At 37.6% G+C, this 27,915-nt stretch overlaps 1 protein-coding gene across 12 annotated transcripts in view; it reads right to left on the reverse strand.

Moving 5' to 3' along the window:
* Positions 1 to 2,181: 2,181 nt before the first annotated feature.
* Positions 2,182 to 27,915, reverse strand: part of LOC131439171 (oxysterol-binding protein-related protein 2) — a 50,290-nt gene continuing 24,556 nt past the window's right edge. For 8 of the 12 annotated variants that reach the window (XM_058609878.1, XM_058609876.1, XM_058609882.1 and 5 more), the window contains 6 exons: positions 24,501 to 24,623; positions 14,647 to 14,860; positions 14,243 to 14,583; positions 13,954 to 14,167; positions 13,227 to 13,564; positions 2,182 to 4,052 (listed from right to left, as the gene is read on the reverse strand). In XM_058609878.1, the coding sequence (XP_058465861.1) occupies positions 3,947 to 4,052; positions 13,227 to 13,564; positions 13,954 to 14,167; positions 14,243 to 14,583; positions 14,647 to 14,860; positions 24,501 to 24,623 (1,336 nt within the window). In that variant the 3' untranslated portion in view covers positions 2,182 to 3,946. The remainder of the gene's footprint in view (positions 4,053 to 13,226; positions 13,565 to 13,953; positions 14,168 to 14,242; positions 14,584 to 14,646; positions 14,861 to 24,500; positions 24,624 to 27,915) is intronic. The other 4 variants (XM_058609887.1, XM_058609885.1, XM_058609884.1 and 1 more) reach the window with 1 other exon arrangement.

The following is a 27,915-nucleotide window of genomic DNA, read 5'->3' on the forward strand; positions in this document are numbered from 1 at the left end:
AACGAGGCGGAACAAACTCAGATGTGCAAATATACAAAGATTTATGGAACAATTGAAATAGTTTCACTTTCAAAAGTCGTTAGAAAGAGCAAATATGAATTCGGTGTGTATTCGTACCTGTATACGAAGTGCGATTCTGGAATGGATTAAAAAATAAAGCTCAAATATTTGAGTATCTTTGATTTGCTGCACTCGAATTTCATGCATCTCGTAGAATAGTACGAATATACCGGATCGACTCAGTTTTATCGTTTATATTTCGATACTTAATTTCGATAATTGGACTGATAAAAAGTTTCGGAACAGAAGTACTCCATACCAAAGATCTTGGTCACATACAGCAACCTGATTGCGCTGGTCTTACAAAAAAATTTTCATATATTCGAGCCCCAGCTGAACTAATCGATCCACTGCCCTGACGCCTAATGATGTTGCAGAACTTGCAACTTGACGCGAAATAAGGATTTTCCACTCGAGGCAGTTAGTTTTGTTTACATTCCTCAAGTCTTCAATAAGTGGTAACCAAGGTTTCGTTAATTGTTATTTAAAATCAATAATTCATCAACTTGTGTTGCCATTTTTAATAATTTTTCAGGTGATTTCGTTTTGACATTACCAGTTACTGAGGGGTACTTAAATTTGCGATACAGTTTCGATAGACGAGTGGCAGGTCGTGTCGTCGGTAGAATCGCTTCATGCGTCGTAACTATGACAATGTTTGTTTATATACAATTAATCCTAAGCTGCAGAAAAGCTGCATATCGAGTAGATCTTGAAACTTGAAAAATCAATTAAATTATTACTGTTAAAAATATGTTCAATTTGTTATATTCTCACTTTCGAAGCAATAAAGTGAATAGAAGTAACAACATATTTTGTGTGATATGTTTACATAGGTTTACTTTCTTCCGAACTTGTATTGTTGCTATGGTATTTTACCGTCATTTTCAAATGTTTATCGACGCTTATTAACGAACGATCGACAAAATTACACTATTACTAAGTTCGCTGGTTCACGATTACTGATCCGATATTTTTCGAATGGATCGTACGGGACGTTGTAATCTTGAGTTTATCTTTGATAGAACCAAAGATTAACTCCAGATAGAGGAGTCTGCGATTTCTTATGTATCATTCGAATAGGATCCCTCGATGAGCTCGGTTCACTTCAGTCTTTTGAAGCAAAACAACAAGCGTCTGATCACTAGATGCGTCGTAACTATGACAATGATTGTTTATGTTTGGAAAATCAAGTTACAGTATAAACGATATTGAGCAATTTTGCCTTATATCCAGTGATTCTTACAATAATGTCGTTTTCGCTTGATGCCAAACGTACTCCAGTTTCCACCCTAACTGCTGTCAAACATATTGTTCGAAGCTAATTCTGAACCTAGTTTCATCGTTGCTGAACTGAAAATCGAGTCAGTTTCGAGCCAGGTTTTTTAAATCAGGTTTGCTCAAATCCCCGTTGCTAAGTGCGAAAGCAACACAGTTTCGTGAAAAGTGTTTGTTTGATGAAACTACCCTGGGTCAGTTTCAGTTTTCTCAAGCGATAACGACATAAAGGATCTGAATGTTGTTCATTGGTTTCAAGTAAAAAATTCACATGCGTATTCCAGAGTAAACACGTTGCGTACACGCTCTTTGAACATGGTTTGAGTTGCGATTACTCAAATTCATAAACTGGAACAATATGTCAAAATTTGAGTATGGATTTGAGTAAAATAAACTCGTTGCCATGAGTTCTCTCGCATTTACTCATACATTAGGGTAAGCGTTGAGTTTTTAAACACTACCCACCGTACCCACCTCTTTCACCGGCCCTGCATCTCCCCTCACTCTACCCCGACTATGATGAGTCGTCTTCTTTCCGTAAAGTAGATGCCCTTATCATCCACTATTCTCTGTGAACGACGGGAATGGGAACGGTTTCTACCATATTGATGAGATGGAAAATCGGAGTCTGAATGGTATCAAGCAAGAAAACATTATTAAATCAGTATGCAATCCGCACAGACTTTCATCTGAACGCAACGCAATATTTAGAAGCAAAGATCCTATTTGATTTATTATTTCATTTTCCGGGCTAGAGTTAAACGTTTATTTGCTGTACGGGAAGAAGCTCAAAGTTTTGTGAGTTTGATAAGGTTTTGTTATCAACAAATGACACTCCAACAATTTGATTTTACTCAATCATTTATTTCACATCTAGCGGATATTATACTGACATCCCAAATATATATAATTTTCTAACGCTTAATTTCAATATAGATTCGATTTTTGTCTATTATTAATGTTTCAATCAACACTATTGAACAATATGCACCACTCACGTGTTTCATTTTGTTTAGTTTTTGCTTAGTCGATGCCATTATTCGAAATCGAACAATGTTTAGTACTGATGATGATGAACTCGAGTTCTCTACACTTTCTACCATAAAGAAGCACATCCACTATAGGTGACGCTTCTGTCTCCTTACAATGAGATGAATGAGCAATTGAATGAGATGATTCGAAGGCGGGATTCCCACTAGATATATATTAAAAAGCCGTGTCAATATCAAAAGTATTGTATACAATAATTGACATTAAAGCAAAGTGTCTGATAGTTTTTTTTCATGCTTCCATTAGCGTGTGAAATTCATATCTTTTTTCCGTTCTGATTTGATGACGTGTACTGAATGCTCGTTCGAGGAATGTTAAGGTGTGTCAGTAGGAAATGAAGTGAAAATAATTTTTGCTATTGAGGAAAGCATTTTTGTGTTTGTTAGTGTTTGCAAAACTAATTGGAAAAGGAGTTAAAATTTTCGTTGATTGCTGGATTTTGTTTCATCTGGTACCCCATGCTTTCAATTGGCATTTTGATAAGCTAATTAATTCTGCTCTTACTTACGTGTTACTATCAGATCATCTAAACTGCTAATATTTTAAGCTTCTCTAAATGATTCTAAATGAGATATTGTCAAATTATTATGTGTGTGTGTCGGTATTGGAATAGGTCACTATTCTCAATGCTTTCAAATACTGAATACTGTTTCGTCTGTTTATTTATTCATTCCTTTATCCCAAGTTCATTTACAATGTTTCAAAACTGCACTCTTTAAAGATGTGCAGATTTATTGCCCTTTTTTTGTTCAAAAATAAACAATCAACAAGCTAACAACTCGTTCAACTATTGTTATTTTTTTTTGTTTTGTTTGGTCATTCTAAAACATTTATCTTCACAATTTAATTATTGTACATTCATAACGTGTTTGTCTAATTGTATAAGAGTTCAAGCCAAGTTGTATTGTTTTTGGCACTTACTCACTCGATGAAATCTGTGTGTGTGTGCCTCTAACTTTCAAAAGACCGTTGATCACTTTTATCGCTATTGGCTTCTTGTAAAATAAGAAGCTACAAAATAGATGTTCACCCAATCGCTTGTTCATGTTTGTTTATGCACCAAGGTGAATATAGAAATGGAAAGACACGCGTCTTTTGGAGTTTTTGTAAATGATCTTTACAGTAACAGAAAAAATTGTATATTCAGATTTGGTTGCGGTAAACATGAAACTAATATATATCTCAAAAGAAAAGAGGGTTGATCTGATTTAGCTAAATATTGCATTGAACTTGTTGGAAAACATGTTTACGTAGGTTAAAATTGCTGTTTATTAAATTTTACCGAAACCGTACCAAACCATGTTCTGGGGTATTGTAAAACTGTTTTTTTCTATTGCAGAACGTTTGTCGTTTTGTATATTTCGACCTAAATGGAAGTCTGCCGTAATTCTATTACTTTGATAACGTCTACTGGTTAGATTGAAATATGCACAGATATACAAGTAACTGTTTCTTGTTTTCATTATTATTGGTATTCGTAATGTGAATGCGATTGGTAAATTTTTACTGCTCACTCTGCTGTGATTATGCTGGGGGGATGATTCTCGGGATTCCCAAGTTAAAAAATATCCAGCTCCATCGAATCGTCCGTGCGCTCCCAGTAGCCGCCTTGGTAGATCCAATCCTCCTGATTAGTGTGAGAATTTATCGTTAGTTTGAACCATCTGTAAATAAAAAGTATAAACTTAGTGAAGTATTCAATTCAATTGATGTTTTATTTATGTCATTTTCGCTTGTGAAAACTGAAACTGATCCAGGGTAGTTTCATCAAACAAAGACTTTTCACGAAACTGTGTTGGTTTCGCACTTAACAACGGGGATTTGAGTAAACCTGATAGAAAAACCAGGTTAGAACTGACTCGATTTTCAGTTCAACAACGTTGAACCTAAGCTTCAAACAAACGGTTTGACAGCAGTTAGGGTCAAAACTGCCAAAACCTAACCAAACGAAAACGACATTAGTATATGTCATCATTCTAGTTCCGAAGTCACCTCACTTGATCAGACCGGCTGATTGTATAGCCTTAAGCCGACGACACGACCAGGCACTCCGAAGGAAAATCTGAATAAAAAATGTTCGTGAGCAATTTACCGCCAGTTACCAAAAATATAGCGACCCCTTGGTAATGATGAAAATAATTTTCTTGGGCAACACTGTTTTAGTTGCTACGAACTTGTTACCAAGGAGCCTAATAATAAATAAACAAACCATTTGAGAAAGTTTTGAAACAGTTATATTATTTTAAATTGTGTGCCATCAGTGCCAAATTAATAAAAACGAAAGATTATTCTTAAGAAATCGAGAATGTACGTAGCTGTACAAGGTGCCGCGAGCCATCGGCCGGGAACTCGTCCCTATGGGGACGTTCAACGTGACTGGTGACAGATTCAGAAACTCTCACAACCTACAAGTTTAACTTTTTGGATCTGCACCAACCGAACTGGGACTGGAACTGGGTACCCAATATCCAAATTTGACATGACAGACATGCGTCATCTTATATTTTATATCTTTTCAGGAATATCCAATCGAGTTTCCGAAACATCACTATAGCTTAATATATTGTCATATATTATCATTAAACTAGGAATTTCTTGCCAGTCTGTACGAAACAAACGAAAAAATTTATTGTTTGAATGTATCCGAAATGACATTTGACTACTTCAACCGGCTCCAGACGCCTTACGGGAAATCGTAGTTACTGACTATTTTCAGCTTGAGAATAAATTATTTGAAGCAAACTTGTTTTTATGGGTGGTTTACAATGTGCACTTAAGAACCAATAATTTTGATAACCAATAAGCTTGATTCCCGCACTTTTCAAGTTCATAAAATTTTACACATGTTTTGCGAAGGTCTCCAAATAACAGAGCAGAAGTAGAGGAGTTTCTCGAATATCTGGAATTTGACAGCGTGTTGTTTTACAACATGTACGCTGATCAGAAACGAGGCGGAACAAACTCAGATGTGCAAATATACAAAGATTTATGGAACAATTGAAATAGTTTCACTTTCAAAAGTCGTTAGAAAGAGCAAATATGAATTCGGTGTGTATTCGTACCTGTATACGAAGTGCGATTCTGGAATGGATTAAAAAATAAAGCTCAAATATTTGAGTATCTTTGATTTGCTGCACTCGAATTTCATGCATCTCGTAGAATAGTACGAATATACCGGATCGACTCAGTTTTATCGTTTATATTTCGATACTTAATTTCGATAATTGGACTGATAAAAAGTTTCGGAACAGAAGTACTCCATACCAAAGATCTTGGTCACATACAGCAACCTGATTGCGCTGGTCTTACAAAAAAATTTTCATATATTCGAGCCCCAGCTGAACTAATCGATCCACTGCCCTGACGCCTAATGATGTTGCAGAACTTGCAACTTGACGCGAAATAAGGATTTTCCACTCGAGGCAGTTAGTTTTGTTTACATTCCTCAAGTCTTCAATAAGTGGTAACCAAGGTTTCGTTAATTGTTATTTAAAATCAATAATTCATCAACTTGTGTTGCCATTTTTAATAATTTTTCAGGTGATTTCGTTTTGACATTACCAGTTACTGAGGGGTACTTAAATTTGCGATACAGTTTCGATAGACGAGTGGCAGGTCGTGTCGTCGCTTATACCATGTTCACATTAGCACTGATATCACTTGATATACCGAGATGATATGCATATCATGTCGAAGTGTTCACATATGATCGAAATGATATCGTTTGACAATCAAGTTGTCATATTGAATGTTCCCATTAGCAGTAAGATCAATAATATTGCTTTTCTCTCCTACAATTCAATCAATAATTGAAGTCTTGCAATTAATGGTTTCCGAACCCCAGTATTCGTTGAAAAATTTAAAATTATAATGATTGTTTATTGTCACTCTCAAAGTGACGTTTATAAATGAGTACGTTCAATGCCATCATCCGTGTTGCTAGTAGCGATTTTTGACAACTCGACATGATATCGTACATGATATCCCGGATATCATGCCAAAATGGTGATACGCGTTGACATAAAATTGTATGGGATATCATGTGATATCGCACATGATATCATCGGATATCAAGTATATCCGTATATCACTTGATATCAGCGCTAATGTGAACATACTATTAAGCTATATTACTGCTGTTACGTAGTTTAAACAACATTCAACTGAATTCGGGTCAGTTTCGTGAAAAATGTTTGTTTGAAGAAACTATCTTCGGTAGATTCTTGGTTTCTCAAGCGAAAACGAGTTAGAATGCACTAAACGAGAAACAACGTGCAATAATATCGGACGGTTTCATCCGCCCGCATAAGCATGGCTGCCAGATGGGTGACTAAATGCTGCCAGCTGGAAAAACCGACTGCCTCACCGCTGCCAGATATACAACTCAAACGATACAACCGTATCCACCAGGATTTTTGCACATTGAAATCTTTGACATTTTCAGCGAAGGTGAGATGATGAAAACGCTCGGCTAACTTAGATACAGGCGACTTTGTTTTGTCAAATTGGATTTGACAACCGTCACTGAATCAATTTTGGTAGCCGTCTGGTGGCCTTGGCTGCACAGGTAGCCAAAACGCTATGCGGGCGGCGTTGCTGTCATGGTCTGCATGTTTTCCCGCCTACTTTGTTAGAATAAGCTCCCGCATAGGCTTGGCTGACAGCCGACTGGCTAAAAGCTGCTAACGGGCAAAATATGGCTGGCAGTGTATTCTGCTGTTCAGCTGCCTCACCAGGATTTTTCCACATCCGAATCTTTGACATTTCAAGCTAAGGTGAAAAGATGAAAACGCTCGACTAACTAAGATACAGGCGACTATGTTTTTCCAAATTGGATTTGGCAGCCGTCATTGAATCAATTTTGGTAGCCGTCTGGTGGTCATGGCTACCCAGGTAGCCAAAAGGCCGAGCGGGGCTACGATGATTTATCCATCATGTGCAACGAAAAAACGAAAGTGAAAATTCGCGAGTTACTACCAACCCGTGGACAACTTGATAGCTCCCATACATCGAGAATATAAGTAAAAGTTTCGGTTCTCTGGTTCCACAATGGCGTCGTAAATAGAATAACATTTGAAAATAACGAATCTGTTTTTCGACAATCTGTGGTTTAAAATAAGTAAAATTAATTTTGCTAGCCTTTCTTGACATTTTTCTTTACATCAATAGAAGGCTTAAAAGTAGTTCATCACATTTCAATTAACAATGAACGTGAAGTAAGGTATTCTACTGAATCTTGAAGAACAATACTACTAATTTGCAAATCAAGATTAAATCTATGGTTCACTTATCTTCATCCGAGTCGTTAGAAGATCATCCAATGATACCAAATACTCTTACAAATGCTGTTTTCATTGATACGACTAAATACGTTAGGTACTCTTTAGTCACACACCACATTTCAAAAAATACTTAATTTCTAACTTCTAACTCTAACGAAATATTCGTTCAGTTTGTTGGAACAGTTTGTTGTTTTCTTTCCTACAAAAATAGAGTGAAAATAGTGTGTTTTCTTCACATAGAAAGAAAATGGGTTGTTATTCTACGTGATATAGAATTTTTTACAGGTATGTATTGTTTATTTAGAAAAATAGGCAGTTAGAAACCTTCAGAATTCTCCAGTAAAACTGGTCCAACGGGGCTCCAACTCGTTATATTGAAAATGGCTTAACAATGGAACTCTGTCTACTGGGTTTGTTGAATGAAAAAAATGGCGCGTGGTTCAATGGACGACAAGGCCTTCGCGCTTCGAAGCAGTTTTTTTTGTGCTCGCACCCGGAAGGTCTCAAAATGACCCAAGCTGCCGCTGCGAAATGCATGCAAAAGTCGAAACAGTTTGTGAGTAAGTGGGTGAGTCGTTTTAAAGAGGTGAAAAATGTCGACGACTTTCCAAATGTCGGCTCTGTCGATGTATTGTCGAAAAAAGACGAAAAAGTGATTTGTGACCTGTTTTTGAAGAATCCATTTTCAACTTTTCTCGAAGGTGCTTCAAAATTCACCAAAAAAGGTTTAAATATCATATATTTGATCGCAAATAATTTGAAATTTCGAAATACTTTGCAAAAACCGATGTTGAGTGAAAAACATGTGCAAAAAAGAAATATAGAACAGATTTCAAAGCTTTGCGTTGAGATTATCAAACACGAGGTTCATTTTTGACAGTTTTAAATTATACGACAGGCGTTACAAATAGCCTAATAATTTTCGTCTAGAAAAGCTTCTAATATTCGAAGGCCTCTTTATTTTCGATTGCGAAATTTGGTATGGTATCAGTAGATCTAATAAATTATGCACAATTCCGCTAGCGAAAATAAACCCGCTATGAATATTTCCTAATAGGCTCCCTCGTCAGCTCTGATTCGTTACTTATACGAATTTAATCCCATGTCAGACTTCTTTGAAAACTATAACAGTGTGGCTTCGAATTCCGGTGCAAAGAAACCGTACGATCCACAAATGAATTATTTTTCTGTAAAGACCTTCGCTGTAAAAAATATTCAAATTTAGATTCTTCTTTCTTTGTTGTCAAAAGATTAGGGTGAATAAATGTAACTAGAGTAACGGTAGCTGTTGTTCCAAAACATAACAGTTTTTCAGGCTGAGCTGCCAGTTTTAAATATTTTTGAAGCGATTTCATTTTGATATTACGAGTTTTTGAAGGGTAGTTAAATTTTTGAAACAGTTTTAAGTAGCCTTATAAATAATGTCTTACATAAATAATGTAAACTTGGCGTTTGCTTAGCGGTTCATCATCTAGACAGAGATGGCAGTTCAATATAAACTGCTGCAAGCGCTGATGAGGCGAAAGCGAAACGTGAAGAAAGCCGAAAACCTTGTGGCAAAAAATCGTGTCCCGAAAACGATACGAGTTCTGACCAAATATAATGGATAATACATGGTGTACGAAATAACTCACGTCAAATGGATTTTGAGCAACTTCTGGGAAGACGCTTCCGTATATTTAAAATTGTCATTTTTGCTCGCAAATTGATGATTTGGCAAAGCATATGCAGTCATGGCAAAAGAACAAAGCTTTTCATGACTGTAACGTTTATGAATGGATCACTTTAAAAGGAGGAGTTTTTCCTAGCTTCTCCGACAAACATATTCCACCATACAATTGAATAACACGGAACAAATACATTTATTTGATGTGGAACACATCTTTGTTTATTACACAGTGGTAAACATTGGAAACTCAAAGAAGTAAACATACACAAAAGTGGACAGGTTTTGAACACTTATTGTTCAGTCAAATTTTTTTTCGATTTGTAATATAATTTCTCCTACCAATTGGAAATATTTTTACGCACCGATTTGGACGGATAAAGTTACATATTTTCATATTCGAACAGTGGCCTATGTTTCCTGCTAGTAGAGGAAGCTACAAATAAGTTGAGAAGCATCGCACTAATTGGTCATTCAAAGCTAAAACGATACTGTAAAAGCACGCGAATCTATAAATATAAGCCAAATCATTGTTAATTGAGGTTTCTATAACTAGCAAAAAAGAACGACGACTCCAGTAAAAAAAATGGTGACCAACAGGTTTCGTGATGAAAACAAAGTAATATGTAAGAGCTATTCACACGTGGCACCAGGCGACTATCACCGGCATTGAACGATTACTGAATTGTAAGAAGTTTTTATGGAGACGCACAACGTTAACGTCACGGAACATTATGGCATCCGGTACGTGAGTAATACCCGGCTAAAAAAGTAAAGCCATATGCTTCACATGAAACATGCCAGGAGAAGGTTACTGCCGGCGGCGAACGTCACATTTAGCAATACAAAACTATGACATGCTCTGACAGGCTCGCTTTGATCAAATGTAATTGGCTTGTTAACTGAAAAGCGTGGGAATTGGCGTAAATGGATCAAATACCTTAACATTCATTTACCCACAACTGAAATTCTGGACTTGGATTCAGAAACTGAAACTGAATTCAAGAACAAAACCAAAATATGGAACAGACTCAGAATTCATTTGCAAAATTCAGGTCTGGAATCCAAATCATGAATTCATGTGATGAATTTGATTTTAGAATTATGGAACTAAACTCATTTTCAGAATCCATTACCCTTTATTAAAGGACCAGAATTCACTTCCTAAATCTATGTTCCTGATTTAGTTCAGATTCTGAACTCTGAAAATAAATCCTGAAAGCGAGTTTAGAAATTAAATTCTAAGCTTGTATTCTGGAACTAAATTCTGGACCTGAAAGTAAGTTCAGAATTCAGTTTGGTCAGAATCCAAAATTCAGTTTTAGAATTTGGTTTCAGAATTCAACCCAAAAGTCAGTTCCAGAATCCAGATCCACTAAAAACTGAATGCGATTACTGATTATCTGACGTTACTAATGCTGTTTGAGACGACGACTGCTCTCCACGATGTCCGAAAAGCATATGAGAGCTGTAACTTGGGCGTATGAGACTTTGTACCACGCAGATGGTTTGTAATTACTGATGTTCTCATTTCAAGAATGTTTCATCAAATTTTCAAGTCAATCGAAGTACAACTCTTGGGCCTGTGCATCAAACTCTTGCCGCTTTACAGTATGATATAAGAAAAAATAAAGGTCCTTAACTTTCAGAGTTTAGTTTCGATAGACTTGAAAATTTGACTAATTCTAGAAATGTTTTACTATAGGAAAATATAAAGAAAAAATGAATGATTTTCTAAAAGTGTTAGACCGACGACACGACCAGGCACTTCGAAGGACAATCAGAATAAAAAGTGATCGTGAGCGATTTACCGTCAGTTACCAGAAATATTGCGACTCCTTGATAATGATAAACATAATGATCTTGAGCAACACTGTTTAAGTTGCTACGAACTAGTTACCTAGGAGCTCCACAATAAATAAACAAACCATTTGAAGAAGTTCTATAAATTTAAATTCTGTTTCATCAGCGCAAGATTTAATAAAAACTCATTAATTATTCTGAAGAAATACACAATTTAAGGACAATAAATCGACGAAGAATGCTATTGGCGGTAGAGAAAAAATATTTCTGCTGAAAAAAGGAAATAGTATGAACGATTTGGAACAAATCAAGAAGTGGCGAATGAATAATGATTTGGCGAACAATTGAAATCGTTTTACTTCAGTCATTAGTCATTAGAAAAGAACAAATATAAATTCCGTATTTGTACCGATGACGTGCTTCTCTGGAAGGAATTAAAAAATAAAGCCAAACCTTAAAGTACTTTTGATTCGCTGTAAACGAATTTTCTTTGCATTTTGTAGAATAGTATTGGTATACCGATTTTACTTCGCTTTATAATTTATGTGTACTAAATTATGATTATTGGACAGACGACTTCAAACTTCACCACATTTTAAAAACTTGGTAAATCTAAGTCGTTAAAACGTTACCTGATACCGACAATACATTGAAACTATCCAATACAATAAATCTTGGCCACATACGGCAATCTGATTGCGCTGGGTTCAAGACATTTTTCGCATGTACGAGCCCCAACCAGCGCTCAAGAAAGCCTCTATCTGATTAAACTGATCGATCTACGGCTCTAACAGGTGATGAAACTGGATAACTTGAAACTAATCCCTTCGAGGTAGTTAGTATTTGTTTACATTTCTCAAGTCTTCAATATGCAGTAACCAAGGTGATATAACTGTTATTCAAAATCAATTAATCATCATCTTGTGTTGCCAGTTTCAATAGTTTTTCCAAAGATTTCGTTTTGACATTACCAGTTACTGAGGGGTAGTTAAATTTGCGATACAGTTTCGATAGACGAGTTGCAGGTCGTTTCGTCGGTTAGGCCCTATCCGCCCCTTAAATGTAGAGTTTCATAATTGTGACTGATTGGTTGCAAACGTTTTGTCCGCCCTGTCACGACGCTATCTTGATGAGATTTAAATCGGAACTTCAAAATCAGCTGATTGCAACGTAAATAAACAATCAGTAATGCAATCGTTTTATGGTTTACCTTGTTTATTGCACGAAAATTACAACAACTTGTCGGTTAACCTAAAATACAGCAGATAGTGTTTTGGGACATCAAGACGAGGTAATTTTCACAATTTAAGAGTCGAGAGTATCAAAACATCGCAGTGTTTTGGGTCTGAAACGCACCCCCGTAATCGGTGTACTTTCAAATGGCTGGTGCTAATATACCGGTGTCACGGTTCGTAAATCAAGGTAGTTTGTTAAAAATGTGTTGTGTAATGAATGTAGAAACCTCAATCATTTTCGGAATGTATGTGAAAATTATGTTCGATGTGGTTCTGAATACCAAGATTGCGACTTCTGGTTTACTGATATTTCTTGAAAACTTGAAACAATTTTTCACAAATATCGTTTTCTGATATCCATTCTTTATATTCGTACCAAAAATACCCAATCCGTTATGAAACTACCCATACTCAAAGAATATCAATAAACCGGAAGCCGTTTTTCAATACCTACACATCAAATCCATTTCGAAAATACCCATATTGCAAGAGTTTTCAAGGAATATAGATGATCCGGAAGTTGCCATTTTGGATTTCCAAAATATCTCAAGCATCATGTTCTAGAATCTACTATTTAAACCCGCTCCAAAAATACTCATATTGTAGCAGTTTCCATGGAATATGAATGAGCCGGAAATCGATTTTATTGTATGCAAAAAAGTTTACGTTATTTGGGATTTGGTTTGTAAAAAGAGTTACACAAAAAAATTTAACGTGAAAAAAGTGTTCTTAAACGGAAGTTTGAGTTAACAGCTCAAAAACCAAGGTAACCGATATAAAACGCAATGCAGATACAAAGAAATAAAAGATTCTTATTAAATTTCACTATTTACTAAAGAATCCAGCACTCACCTCGGGAAAAGAGTTTCGTCAGCCTTTTTACACTTCTTCCGGTTCTCTCGTTGCTTCTCTTCGAGTCTCGTCTTTTCCGCCGCTGCCCCATCCAGATCACCCTGTTCCAGCTTGCGAATGTCGGGCCGCAGTCGCGAATCCGTCGGACAGATCCTCCGCTTCATGTGGTCCTCCATCTGGTTCAACGACATGGCAAAGTTGGTAAACTGATAGAACTCTGCCGTGTTGCGAGGACGTGCCTCCGCCTGCCAGAGCGTGACCGAATTCGGGATGTCTATCGAGTAGGTCGAATCACTTTTCGGAATGTCTCCCTCGGCCGGCTCCGGTGGATCTTCCGGCTGGGTTTAACCAACAAGCAAAATCAGTCAATACTTATTATCTACGTGTCTACGTTTTATTTCAAAAGAATAGATCAGTGAAATAGCAAAAATAAAATATCATTCAGAGAATCAAACTTCAAATATTGTTATAAACCGAGCGTAAATCGTTTTGTTTTATTTAATTACTTCTGGGATGTGGTTTCCCGTCATATTCGGGGTAGCTCAATGGTAGAACGGTTCTATATATCGAATAATTTTTCTAGGTCAAGAACAAGGCTTCTCAAGGATACTTTTTTTGCTATTTCACTTTCGTTTTCATTTATCTATCTTTTTCCATATGTTTATCGATAGGTTTCTATTATGTACTTATTAAAAAAGATTCTTTTGAAGCATTATGAGTTTGTTACCTCTGATATCGACAGACTTCTGAATGAACTCATTTTGAGACTGTTCAGTTTGGAAAGCACTTTGCGTGGCGTCGTTCCGGGTGATTCGTTAGGACTCTTGTCCCCTCGTTTGAACTTGTACCCATTCTCCTTGCAGTACTCCTCATACGAAGAATAGTCCGTACATTTGATAAACTCGGTCCACTTACCGTACAGGAAGTGAATTTTCCGCTTACTGAAATAAGAGAAAAAAGGAATTTAATTGAATGATTTTTTGCAGTAGCTTTCCTCCAGTTTAGTCCAAGCTTACTTCCGATCGGATATGTGACCTTCGACGCGATGCAAATCCTTATTGCCCACACCGGCAGTCTTGAAGTTAAGCGATGCCTTCAGACCATGCTTGTGGCTGACGACGTCCATCATTCCGTACTGCTCGATCCACAGTTTCCCTACGATGATGTTGTGCACGCAGCAGTGCACATTATTCCAGGAATAAGCCTCACCCAGCTTGGGAAATTCCACCGTAACGGTTCCCTTCGGTTGTATTTCCACACTTTTCCCCCAGAATTTCAGCTTCGGATGAATGGATCCGTGAAATGTAAAACTTTCAGCGTCCGCATGGAATGCCGAAATCGGTGGATGATGGGAAACCTGAAAAGAAAAACAGTGACATATTTACATAAATATATGCAAATCACAGAGGCCCAGCTGTACCTGTTCGCAGATGATTCGAAACTCGGGCCGGTTGAGTTCGTAGGTTTCGCCCAGCAGCGGATTGAACGGTTTGCCAAGCCGTTCCCAGTTGGATGCCAACGCCGACACGGCAAATGCCGACACATACTTCAACCGCTCGATGGGATCTGGCTGTTCCGATGCTATCCGTAGCAGCTTCGCATACTCCATATACTCGGTCATCCGTTGGAGAAAACTGTGAAATGGTGCGAAAAAAAATTGCATGAATTGTTTACATACTATACATATCTGCCTGTTGGATAATCGAATCATACGCTCGAGTGTAATTACTTGCAAGCATAATTTTATTTATAACGAAAGAAAACCGGGATCCGCCTTCATGATTCGTCGCTCAGTTGCACATTTATTACTCAACGGAAGCCAGTGGCAAAGTACATACGCAAATTACGGGGGTTTGAATTAAGGTCTATTTGCACTTGGCCGATCAGACCGATCAGACCAACCTGACATTCGTTTTTTTTCCTCTTCGGCTTTGGCCGAGCTACCGACGCGTACATGTATTGGTAGGTTGAGTATCGACGGTCGCTCAATGAAAGCGTATCTATACAGTGCAAAAAGTAGGAGAGGAAATATCTTTGCCAACGATCTAAATTGTTGGTCGGTTCCGACCTACCAATACATATACGAATGTCAGGTTGGTCTGATCGGCCAAATGCGAATAGACTCAATTAGAGATGGGCAATTCGCTCTTGAGCTGTTCCAATCATTAAAGTTGTTCGAATCATTAAAGTAACCTGACAGCTCACAGCTCTTTTGTCGTGAATACGACGCCTTTTCAAAATTTACCCTCTGAGAGAGTGATAAGTTTTTGATCGTGAATATCTCCTGTTGTATCTAATGAATCAACATAATTCTTGCGACATGCCATCGGAAATATGATCACAATTTTATGATAAAATTTTCAGGTTGTGTGACATAATCTCAAATAGTACAAAATTAAACTTTTCTTAAATGTTTGGTATAAACGAGTGTCAAAGAAGATAATTCAAAAGGCGCGTTTGCCTTTCTCGTATTTTGAAAGCTCATAGCTCAGTGATCTGTAGAAGGATTTATATAATCTAACTACACAACACATTCAATTACGAACGGCAATGCGATGACACCGAAAACCGGTAGAAAGGCAGCCAAAAAGTCCGACAAGGCCCATTCAAAGCACTTTTCAGTGCTAAAGATCATCCTAAGGAACTAGTTGAATTATGTCGCTTTCCTACCATTTTCTGAGCAACTGTTACCGAAACAAGACACACACGAGAACCATCTCAGATCTAAATATTTCCTACCAAAAGATTCATCAAGATGGAAATTAAAATGGAATTAAATTGTACCGTCACTAACACATTCAATTACGAACGGCAATGCGAAAGCGAAAGTGATGATGTTGAACACATATTTATACTGATTCAGTAATAGCCGTTCAACCGAGAAGGTTGTGTATAGAAGCGTACAGTTTAATAACGCTGGTTGGTTTACACGCGTTAAATACGACAACGGTTGAACTACAGGTAGAAACCTGTTGGCAGCAGCCGTTAAAACGTATAGTCGTGCTGCATAAGAGAGCCCTAGTGCTGGGCCAAGCTGGTGAAGGAAACAACAAAGGGCGTTTCCCAAACTCTACCCAGGCCGCAATATACAGCCACAAGTGCTGAGCAGGAGAGTGCAAAGGCACATCGAAGAGGAAGAGTGCAAAGGCACATAGAAGCAGGAGAGTGCAAAGGCACACCGGTGCGAAGGCACTTCGGTGCAGAAGCATATCGGTGCGGAGCACTAGGAAGAAGGAGACAAGACAACTCGGTCTTTCCACTGCCATACAACACGCAGGTATACACCGGTGACCTGCGCTGGTTACAGCTGGCGAAGACGAAAGCAAATCGGAATTCGAGTGGTGCTGGATGTCAGGTAGCAGTAGCATCACATCATATTCTATCGCTACAGTGAGCTTCAGCATTGTATCAACGTCCAGATACATCCAACAAGAACATCTAGAGCAACGAGGATCTACACAGCAGTGCAACGGAGATAGACAACAATTTCAAGGTAGAAGTTTTTTCTTTTCCTTTTGATTGAGTACTGTGTAGTGTTGGTTTCAAATTTTATTTTAAAGTTTAGTTAAAAATTTTAATGTAATGGATGAATCCATGGACGTAAATCCTAGCATGAATCCGATACCCCCACGAACGAAAAAATATCAGGAGAGCTCTTCTGGGCCTTGGATAGTCTTTTTTAGACGTATATCAAAGCCATTAAACATTTTACAAATTAATAAAGGTTTGACATCACGATACTCTTCAATCAAAGAGATCATAAAAGTAAATAACGATAAAATTCGTGTTGTGGTAAATAATTTGAAACACGCGAATGATATTGTCTCTTCGGAACATTTCATTAAAGAGTATAAAGTTTACATACCCTCCAAAGATGTCGAAATTGACGGTGTTGTTACCGAAGCGAGTCTTTCGGTAGATGATTTACTCAAGCATGGTGTTGGTCGTTTCAAGAACTCTATGCTTGAGGGTGTGAAAATACTGGAGTGCAAACAACTGTACTCAGTAGTTCATGAAGAGGAAAAAAAAGTTTATCGCCCATCAGACTCGTTTCGAGTGACATTTGCCGGGTCTGCGTTGCCGTCCCATGTCTATGTCGATAAAATTCGCCTCCCTGTTCGGCTTTTTGTTCCAAATGTAATGAATTGTACGAACTGCAAAAAATTCGGCCACACAGCTACTTACTGTAGTAATAAACCAAAATGTATTAAGTGTGAAGGGCCTCATAAAGATAATGATTGCAACAAGGAAATTGAAAAATGTATTTATTGTGGGAATAGTCCTCATGATGATATTTCAGTATGCACTGCATTTAAAGTGCACAAAGACAAAATTAAGCTTTCTTTAAAAGCACGGTCTAAGCGCACATATGCAGAAATGCTTAAAACGGTCATTGATGTCCCCCCTTTGGAAACCGAAAACGGGTTTTCAAATCTAGAGGAACCAGAGGACTCTGACTCTGACGAAAATAGTGAAGGTAATTCGTTTATCACTACCCAAGGGTCAGTTAAGAGAAAGAAGTCTTCCTCCAAATTACCAAAAAAGACACCTAAAATTTCATCTTCAAAAAAAGATCCCCGTGTTAAACAAAAAAAGTCAAAACCAAAGACTGTGCCTCCTGGTTTGTCAAATTCACAAACCAATCCAGGATCTAGTACAGAAAAAGATAATAATCCAGTGGGCTCCATTTCACAGCCACCAACAGGATTACTGAAGTTTTCGGAAATTGTTGAATGGATTTTCTCAGCATTCAATATATCTGAACCCTTAAAGACCCTCATAATGGCATTCCTTCCAATAGCTAGAACCTTTTTGAAGCAGTTATCAGCTCAATGGCCAATTGTCTCAGGTTTTGTATCTTTTGATGGATAATTTATCACCCGTCGCAAATGATACAATCACTGTCCTGCAGTGGAATTGTCGAAGCATCATGCCAAAACTTGATTCATTTAAAATATTATTGCATAGTCAAAAATGTGATGTATTTGCTTTATGCGAAACATGGCTTACTTCAAACATAGCTTTAAATTTTAATGATTTTAACATTATACGTCTCGATAGAGACTCTCCGTATGGTGGAGTGCTTTTGGGAATTAAGAAATGCTATTCCTTTTATAGATTAAACATCCCTTCAACTTCTAGTATAGAAGTTGTTGCTTGCCAAATAAACATTAAAGGCAAAGATATTTGCATAGCTTCGGTTTATATTCCTCCAAAAGCACAAGTTGGACAGCAACAGCTTAATGAAATGGTTGAAGCCCTTCCTGCACCACGATTGATTCTGGGGGATTTAAATTCGCACGGTATTATGTGGGGTTCCGTTTACAATGATAGCAGATCATCTTTAATACAAAACATTTGTGACAATTTTAGCATGACGGTATTAAATATGGGTAGCATGACACGGATCCCAAGACCTCCGGCACGCCCAAGTGCATTAGATCTATCTCTTTGCTCAACATCAATTCGACTAGATTGCACCTGGAAAATACTGCCTGACTTACACGGTAGCGATCATTTACCAATCATCATCTCAATTAGCAGTAGCAATTGCATTGCTACTTCCGCTAGTATTCCATATGATTTGACAAAAAATATCGACTGGATTAAATACCAAAGTAGTATCTCTAGTATTTTGAATTCAATGGAAGAGCTCCCTCCACTTGAAGAATATGACTTCCTCATTTGTTCGATTCTGGAGGCAGCAGAACAATCCCAAACTAAACGCTTTCCTGGGCCAACGACTAACAGAAGGCCTCCCAACCCCTGGTGGGACAAAGAGTGCTCAGAGGCTAAACTCGCAAAACAAAATGCTTGCAAGACGTTTCTAAAACGGGGAGGAGGAACTCCTCAGAATTTTGAAAAACTTATGGTTTTAGAAACCAAGTACAAGAGCATACTTCGAGCCAAAAAATGTAGCTATTGGAGACATTTTGTCGAAGGTTTGTCAAGAGATACCTCAATGAGCACTCTTTGGAACACGGCCAGACGAATGAGGAATCGTAACGTGGGCAATGAGAGTGATGAATACTCGAACCGATGGATATTTGACTTTGCTAGGAAAGTTTGCCCAGATTCTGTTCCTACGCAGAGCATTATACGGGAATCTCCTCCAAATAATGGTTTTATTAATAACCCATTTTCAATGATGGAATTTTCTATAGCACTCTTGTCTTGTAACAATAACGCTCCAGGGTTGGACAGAATTAAATTCAACTTGGTGAAGAATCTGCCCAACCTCGCAAAAAGACGTTTGTTGGAATTGTTCAACAAGTTTCTTGAGCAAAATATTGTTCCACCTGACTGGAGACAAGTGAAAGTTATCGCCATTCAAAAACCGGGGAAACCAGCTTCCAATCACAACTCATATAGACCCATTGCGATGTTGTCCTGCATCAGAAAATTGTTCGAAAAAATTATTCTACGACGTCTCGACACTTGGGTCGAGACGAACGGTTTGTTGTCAGATACTCAGTTTGGCTTCCGTAGAAATAAAGGGACGAATGATTGCCTTGCATTACTTTCGTCTGACATCCAAATTGCCTTCGCTCAAAAGCAACAAATGGCATCTGTATTTTTAGACATTAAAGGAGCATTTGATTCAGTTTCCATTGATGTTCTTTCAGACAAGCTTCACCAAAATGGACTCCCAGCGGTTATAAATAATTATTTGCACAACCTTTTGTCAGAGAAACACATGCATTTTTCACATGGCGATTTGGCAACACTCAGAAATAGTTACATGGGTCTCCCGCAAGGCTCATGCCTCAGTCCGCTCCTCTATAATTTTTACGTAAATGACATTGACAGCTGTCTAGTAACCCCATGTACACTAAGACAATTGGCAGATGATGGCGTGGTTTCAGTTACTGGACCCAAAGCTATTGATCTGCATAAACCATTGCAAGATACCTTAGATAACTTGTCCGATTGGGCTGTTCATCTTGGTATCGAATTCTCTGCGGAGAAAACAGAGTTAGTCGTCTTTTCAAGAAAGCATGATCCCGCGCAGCTTCAGCTCCATATGATGGGAAGAATGATCCAACAGGTTTTAACTTTTAAATACCTCGGGGTGTGGTTCGATTCCAAATGCACGTGGGGAGGACACATTAGGTTGCTGATAACAAAATGCCAACAAAGAGTAAATTTTCTTCGAACAATAACAGGATCTTGGTGGGGTGCTCATCCGGAAGATCTAATAAAATTGTATCAGACAACGATACTTTCAGTGATGGAATATGGATGCGTTTGCTTTCGTTCCGCTGCAAACTCTCATATTATCAAACTGGAGCGAATTCAGTATCGTTGTTTGCGAATTGCTTTAGGGTGCATGCATTCGACACATACAATGAGTCTTGAAGTTCTGGCGGGAGTTCTTCCATTGAAAGATCGATTTTGGGAGCTTTCATCACGCCTGCTAATAAGATGTGAGGTGCTGAATCCCATGGTAATTAATAATTTCGAACGACTAGTCGAGCTTCGATCTCAAACAAAATTCATGACATTATATTTTAACCATATGTCACAGGAAATCAACCCTTCAAGATATATTCCTATCCGTGTCAGCCTCCTAAATGTCCCTGACTCAACTTTATTTTTCGATACATCCATGCAGCGCGAAGTGCGTGGAATCCCGGATCATCTACGTTCGACGGAAATCCCAAAAATATTTTCAAGTAAGTTCAGGCATATTGACTCTGAGAAAATGTTTTACACGGACGGATCGCGAATTAAAGAAGCGACAGGGTTTGGTATGTTCAACAATAATGTTTCGGCCTCATTTAGGCTTCAAGAACCTGCATCTGTTTATATAGCAGAGCTAGCAGCAGTTCAATATAGTTTGAGTGTAATCGTCACATTAATTCCAAACCATTATTTCCTCTTCACAGATAGTCTGAGTGCAATTGAAGCCATTCGCTCAAACATGACTGGCAAGACTGAACCGTTTTTCCTGGGCAAAATAAAACAGTGCCTGAACGACATATTGAACAATAATTATCTAATCACTATAGTCTGGGTCCCGGCTCATTGCTCCATTCCTGGCAATGAAAGAGCCGATATTTTAGCCAAACGTGGTGCTATTGAGGGTGAAATTTATGAGAGACCAATTGCTTTCAACGAATTCTATAGCTCGTCTCGCCAAAGAACACTTGCCAGCTGGCAAGCTTCTTGGGATAAAGATGATCTGGGTCGGTGGATGCACTCAATTATTCCGAAAATATCGACAAAGGCATGGTTCAGGGGACTGGATGTGAGTAGAGATTTCATTCGTGTGATGTCTAGACTCATGTCCAATCACTACACGTTAGATGCACATCTCCTTCGAATTGGGCTCTCCGAGACTAATCATTGTGCTTGTGGCGAAGGTTATCGAGATATTGATCATGTCGTTTGGACATGCGTGGAGTATCGTGATGTCAGATCTCAACTAATAAATTCTTTGCGTACCCAAGGTAGACTATCCAATATCCCAGTTCGAGACATTCTTGCTTAACGTGACCTTTCATACATGAAACTTATTTATCATTTCATAAAGAAAACTGGAGTTTCAATTTAATAAAGACCCCTTTCAAGACTTAGTTCTGATCCCAGCTGCGTCCATGAGTTCAACCAATAGCTAAATTAGAATAAAAATAATGTAATGATACAAACAAACTCGAAACAGTTTATGAAATTATTAACAAAACGTCTGAAAATAACAGCTTATTTTATAATTTATAGAAGTTAATCGTTTGGTTCAAATAATATTTCCGAGTAGATTTCATAATTAATGACGAGTTACCTAAGATGATATTTAAGTAATAAGAAAATATGTTTTAATAAATGCAAAACGTTGTGACTATGTTAGAATTAAATTAGGATAAGAATATTATGTAAAAGTGATGCTACGGCGAAGAAAAACTTATGTAAACTGCCTTAAGAAATAAACGTATTTAGGAAAACACATATTTATACTAGTATAGGGTCTTGTGAAAATATGCCATGCGAAACAGGGTATTAATATTACTCTTGCATACCGAAGATCGTCGATACATTTCAGACCAGGCCATTGCAATTGTCTCGTACTAAAATTTCGAGAAGAATCTGCTATCTCCGAACTTCATAGATTCAATAAAAATAAACTACAGCAAATTAAAAAGGAATTGTTTTGAGTTTGGAATATATAGTTGTAGAATAGTAGCTGTTTAAGGTAACTAATCTGTACTCTAATGTAGGTGTATCGCTTCAAATTCTATTAGTGAAAAAGAGGAAAGCTTGCACAATTCATACAATCAATCAACTAACTGATATTCGGAAAAGTGATGGGAGCGTGTCAGTTTTTTCGTATTCACGACATCCAGTTATGTTTCTGACATTACCCACCCGCCTTTTTATTTCGATTTTTGTCGTCGGTGATAGGCTGCATAGAAATGCTTTTGGTTCTATACGAAGTTAAAATGGAATACACGGGGAATGGCATCAGGTTATGAGACTACAAATTTGACTACGTGCCTAAACATGGTACAAGGAGATAAAAGATGCCGAGAATTTCGACGAAAGTTAATGCAGGAAGAAGCATTACCAGAAATAATGCTTCTGATGAAGGTAGAATCAACTACAGAAAGTACATGCTGAATCAATGTGATTTAAATATAATGTTTCTATCTCATTGATGCTTAGTTAGTGTTGCGAGTGAATGAAATGCTGTACAGGGTGCTCTATCTTTTATGGCGGTGTGTACACATTGAATAACTTTGAGAAAAAACAACCGATTTGAGTGATGTATTTTTATTCAGTTTGGTTCCTTAACATTTTTTTGGACTAGTTTTTGAAAACAAGATAAATTAAGAGGCCACCTTTATTAGTAATTACAAAATGACTCCTTTCTTCTGCGTTTGCCATTACTTTTTCGAGCATCTCGGGTGTTATAGCGTCTATTTCAGAACGAATGTTTGCTTTGAACCCCACAAAAAGAAGTCAGGGGGGGTTAAATCTGACGATCTGGGTGGCCAGTCAATGTCGCCTCTCTATTTTTTCCGATATGCACGTTGAGTTAACACAATGGAATGATTATTTTCGATGTAAAGTGTCACTATTTCTGCGCGTTGTTTCGATATGAAACGATTCCAATTGTACTGAATTGACGTTTCCAAAACATATCTGATGCAATCACTCGATTGGTAAATGTGGAAGTTGTTTAGCGTTTACATACCGACTTAAAAGATGAAGCACCCTGTAGTATGAGTGATATGAGAAACGCATCATTACACCACTAGGGGAATTAAAGCAGGCTTTTCAATGACTTTTGCTTAAAATAACTTGTTTTTTTTTTGTTCTGAATTGTCACTATCACTGTCTGATTCGGAATCCACAGTTTATCTGTCTTCAGAGAAAACACTTATGAAATGAAACTGAATACGTTCATTGTAGTCACGTCACGCTTACGACGATTCTTATCCTCCGCAAGTCATTTCGCAGTTGCTATTAGATTCCATTCTGCCATATTGGTGGGAATGTACATGCATCTCTTCTCCGATGCAATAGAAATTTTTGAACGTAATTTCGTTTTCAGTAAGTTTTTTACTCCAATACATCGTTCAGCTTCAGATGAATGAGTTGTATAAGGTGTACAATGCTTATAACAATCGTGGCTTGCTTTATTTTTCAAGAGTTTGACAGAAAAAAAATATCCATACGTGGGTCTTTTATGTCGTTTTCGCTCGAGAAAACTGTAACTGACCCAGAGTAGTTTCATCAAACAAACACTTTTCACGAAACTGTGTTGATTTCACACTTAGCAACGGGGGTTTGAGTAAAACTGATTTAAAAACCAGGTGCGAAACTGACTCGATTTTCAGTTCAACAACGTTGATACTAGGTTCGAAACTGACTTCAAACAAACGGTTTGACAGCAGTTAGAGTGGAAACTGGGTGAGGTTTGGCATCAAGCGAAAGCGACATTAGAATCTCTGGACTATTTACAATGTCTGAGAATTGTGAATGCGGGTCTGTCTGAACAATGCGTAGTGTTTAGTTAGGTTGCTTTGTGTTGTGTTGTGTTACACATTCAGAGTATAGCCCTGTTTCGCAAGTTTTCATTTCTGCTATTTCAATAAACACTATATTTGTTACACGTTGGGTAATGATGAAAGTTAAACGAAATTCAAGACAACTTTTACGTCTTAACGATAAAAAGATTTAAAAAACAACGAAACTTTTCAAAACACCTAAATTGCTAGGTGTTTAAACAGTAATCACACTGAAACAAATCCACACAAATACATTAAAACTTACCTCAACGGTTCGTTGAAAACGACTGGCATGGTGATTTTACTCAGTTCCTTACCGATGCAATTCTTCAACACTGACCAGATGTTGAAGTCACTGCGTGAAAACATAGGAACCGGCAGGGATGTTCTGAAGTTGGAGATGTTTCGATTTTGATGATTCGTGTTCCCGATGAGAATACAAACATTGAAGATGAAACGATAATGCCAAATAGTTAGTTTAACTGCTCAGATTATGGATGATTTAGTTCTAGCTAAATAAAAGTGATGATTGAGCGTATAGTGGGAATGATGGGTGGTGCTGGTCGGTGTTGTGACATGGGAACGAGTAAGCAATTCCAGTGTCAGAGAGTGTTTGTTATTGGCTTGTTTGTTGCACGTGCGATTACTGGAATATTGAGAAGCGAGGACAGAGCAGGGTGAATGACTTTGCATGACACGGATTATAAAAAAAATATACTGAGAATAGCCACATGAACTTCGACAAAAATGTGAATAATTTAAGTGGTATAATTTTACCGACGAACTGTTGATTGTTGATAAATATAATTATGTACGATTAACTCAATCCCTCCACCATTGAAGTAAATTGTCAAATGTGTGTATTGAAGGAATTTATTTTTAGATAAAGCCGGGAATTTGAACATGCAATGCTTGCAGTTGATATAAAATCAATTCAATTACATTTTTACACACACTAAACACTGCATCGTGGTTTTATAAGTGAATAGTGAAACTATTTACATCGACAATCCATATGCATTCTCGATTGCTGACAACAGCGTGTGTCAGGCTAGACTGGAGATGAACGATTGAAAACCTGTTATGCAATAACTCGGATCCCAGCAGGCGCTGACTGGATGGTTTCGAACATAAGGCTGGATTTTAATGAGAAAATGGCTGACATTATAGTGGTACTCGGTGGCAAATGGTGTTTCCATCTATTACGTAACAAAACACCGGTATAACATCGGCCGCACTCGTTCGAGTGCAGATTTCGCCGAGGCTTCCGTTTATGACATACACCGGTGTAGGACCAGTGTAGAGCAAGAAAGTTGTAGGTCTGATTTTGATTACTTTTGTTTTATAATACTTGAGGACCGGGTGAGAAAGGTTAGGAAACAGTCTCATGTTTTGTTCCATTGTTCTCATTTGTAGTAACAGCTGTAATTCATGATGCTGATTTCGACTGTAAGGCTCCGGAACATTATATACATATATGCACTAGTTGCTGATGAATCCGTGGGTATTAAAAAGTAAAAGAAGTGGAAGGAGAATGCTTAAGTGCTGTGAGCAATTATTGATGAAGGTCAAACATACATGTTATTTTCTGCGCCCAACAACGTTAAGAAAATGGAGAGGTAGCATAACATTAAACATTCAGAGGTATCAGACATATTCAGAAAGCTTGTGAAAATAATAATGACCTGAAATATAAAAAAAACTTACACGGAACTACCCAAGATTGTAATACAACTAAAACATAAGTTGTTTTTCTGAATTCATTTGGTTATTTGCTATAACTAATTGATTGTTTTTGTTTTTCATATAGGAGTGCAAATGATAAATCCAAAAGTTACTCTACGTAAAAGAGTGGCCAGGTTTTGAACACTTACAGCTCAGTCAATTTGGTTTCGATTATTAATATTATTTCACCTGTTGGTTAGAAATATTCAGTAGATAAAACCATGTTTTTTTTTCAATTATAGGACAGTTTACGGGCATTTCTTAATGGAAACGATGGTTTCAATAGAGTAAGCGACATATTAGTTGGGAAGCGTTTCTCTGATTGTCTATTCAAACCAACAGCGAAACGTGTGAGAGTCTATTTGATTTTTTCAAGCTAACAGTATACTGTTAACTAAATCAATAATCAACTGGACTAACACAGCTGGTATGCAGATGAGGATTAGAAAACTACATGAGTTTTAGTTGTTTCAATCGCTTATTTTTTTGACTAAATTTCAATTCAGCGAAAGTTGTTCTAAACCACAACAGTTGTATTTGAACTTTATGAGAAAATAAGGCGGGTGGGTAATGTCAGGGACAAAACCGATTGTCGTTAATACGAATTAAATAGATTGTTCAAATTTTGTGGAGTGCGAATGAGCTGTCATATTGCCGGTCCAAGTCGAAATAAAGTTGCAAGTCCAGATCCCAGAACTGAATCTAATTCAGGTTAGAGATGGGCAAATCCTTTCAAAAGAACTAGTTCCCAAGAGCCGGTCGTTCGTTCTTTTGATAGTCGGCGTATTTTTGTGCAAAGACTAAACGAGAACTTAGTTTTGTTAGGTTAAGCGAGCGAAAAACTAGGTCACACGAATTCGAACTGAGGTTTCGTGATGACGCTTTTTTATTAGAGAGCTATTTACCGGTTTCGAAAAAAAAACTATTATCATTCATTCTTTCGCAAGGCCTAGTTCTTTTGCACCGTTCACGAACGAACTGCCCATCTCTATTTCAGGTACAGGCCCGGTTTCAGCTCCAGGATCTAGATCGATAATGTGGTAAGTCTAAGTCCTGGTTCAGTTCAGGATTAGTGACATGATAGGGCCAAGTTCAAAACCATAGTTGGACCTGGAGCAGAAATATTATAACTCTAGGTTCAGCTAGGCCAGAATCTATAGCTAGCTCTAGAACTGAATTCTGGATCTGGATTCTGGAACTGAATTCGAGAACAAAAATGTGAACCTGAATTCGGGAACTGAAACTTGGACCTGAAGTTCGGAGATAAATACCAAACTTGAATTGCGGTTAGAAGTTAGTTACGAGTTCGTGTCCCGTCTCTGCACATTTTCGCGGTTTGCATTACATAATTGCATTCTCATGTCAACCTTTCAATCTGTTTTTTTTCCGTTAGATACTGATCAAATTTGAATTGTGGAAACAAATTCGAAAACTGAATTCTGGTCCTGAATTTTGAAACTGGGACTGAATTCTTGACCTAGAACTCAATTCATAAACTAAATTCGGGAACTGGATTATGATTTTAAATTCTGATTCGGTAATCTGGAACTGATTTCTGGACCAGGAATTTTAGGCCTGGATCCTGAATCTGAATTCCAGATCTGAGTGCTGGAACTGAGTTTTGTTACGAAATTCTGGTACTTGATACTAGAACTGAATCCTGAATCGGAATACTGGACCGGATCTTTGGAACGAAATGGTTTGAACCTGAGATTCGGTTCCATAAAAAATTCAGATCCAGAACTCAATTTTAGTTCTTGAATTCTGGACCTGGAATTTAAGAACTGATAAGGACTTCTAGAACAGGTGTTAGGACCTGGAATTTGTTCTGAACCTGAATCTTATTTCCAGATTTCCAGTTTAGTTTCATTTTAGTTTGGAAATTCAGCTCAAAACTTTAATTCCGCTATTTGAATCCAGCATTCAGTTTCGAAATACGTTAACAGGCAATAACT

This window comes from Malaya genurostris, chromosome 3, assembly GCF_030247185.1.
Source record: "Malaya genurostris strain Urasoe2022 chromosome 3, Malgen_1.1, whole genome shotgun sequence".
In the NCBI taxonomy this organism is placed as follows: Eukaryota; Metazoa; Arthropoda; class Insecta; order Diptera; family Culicidae; genus Malaya; species Malaya genurostris.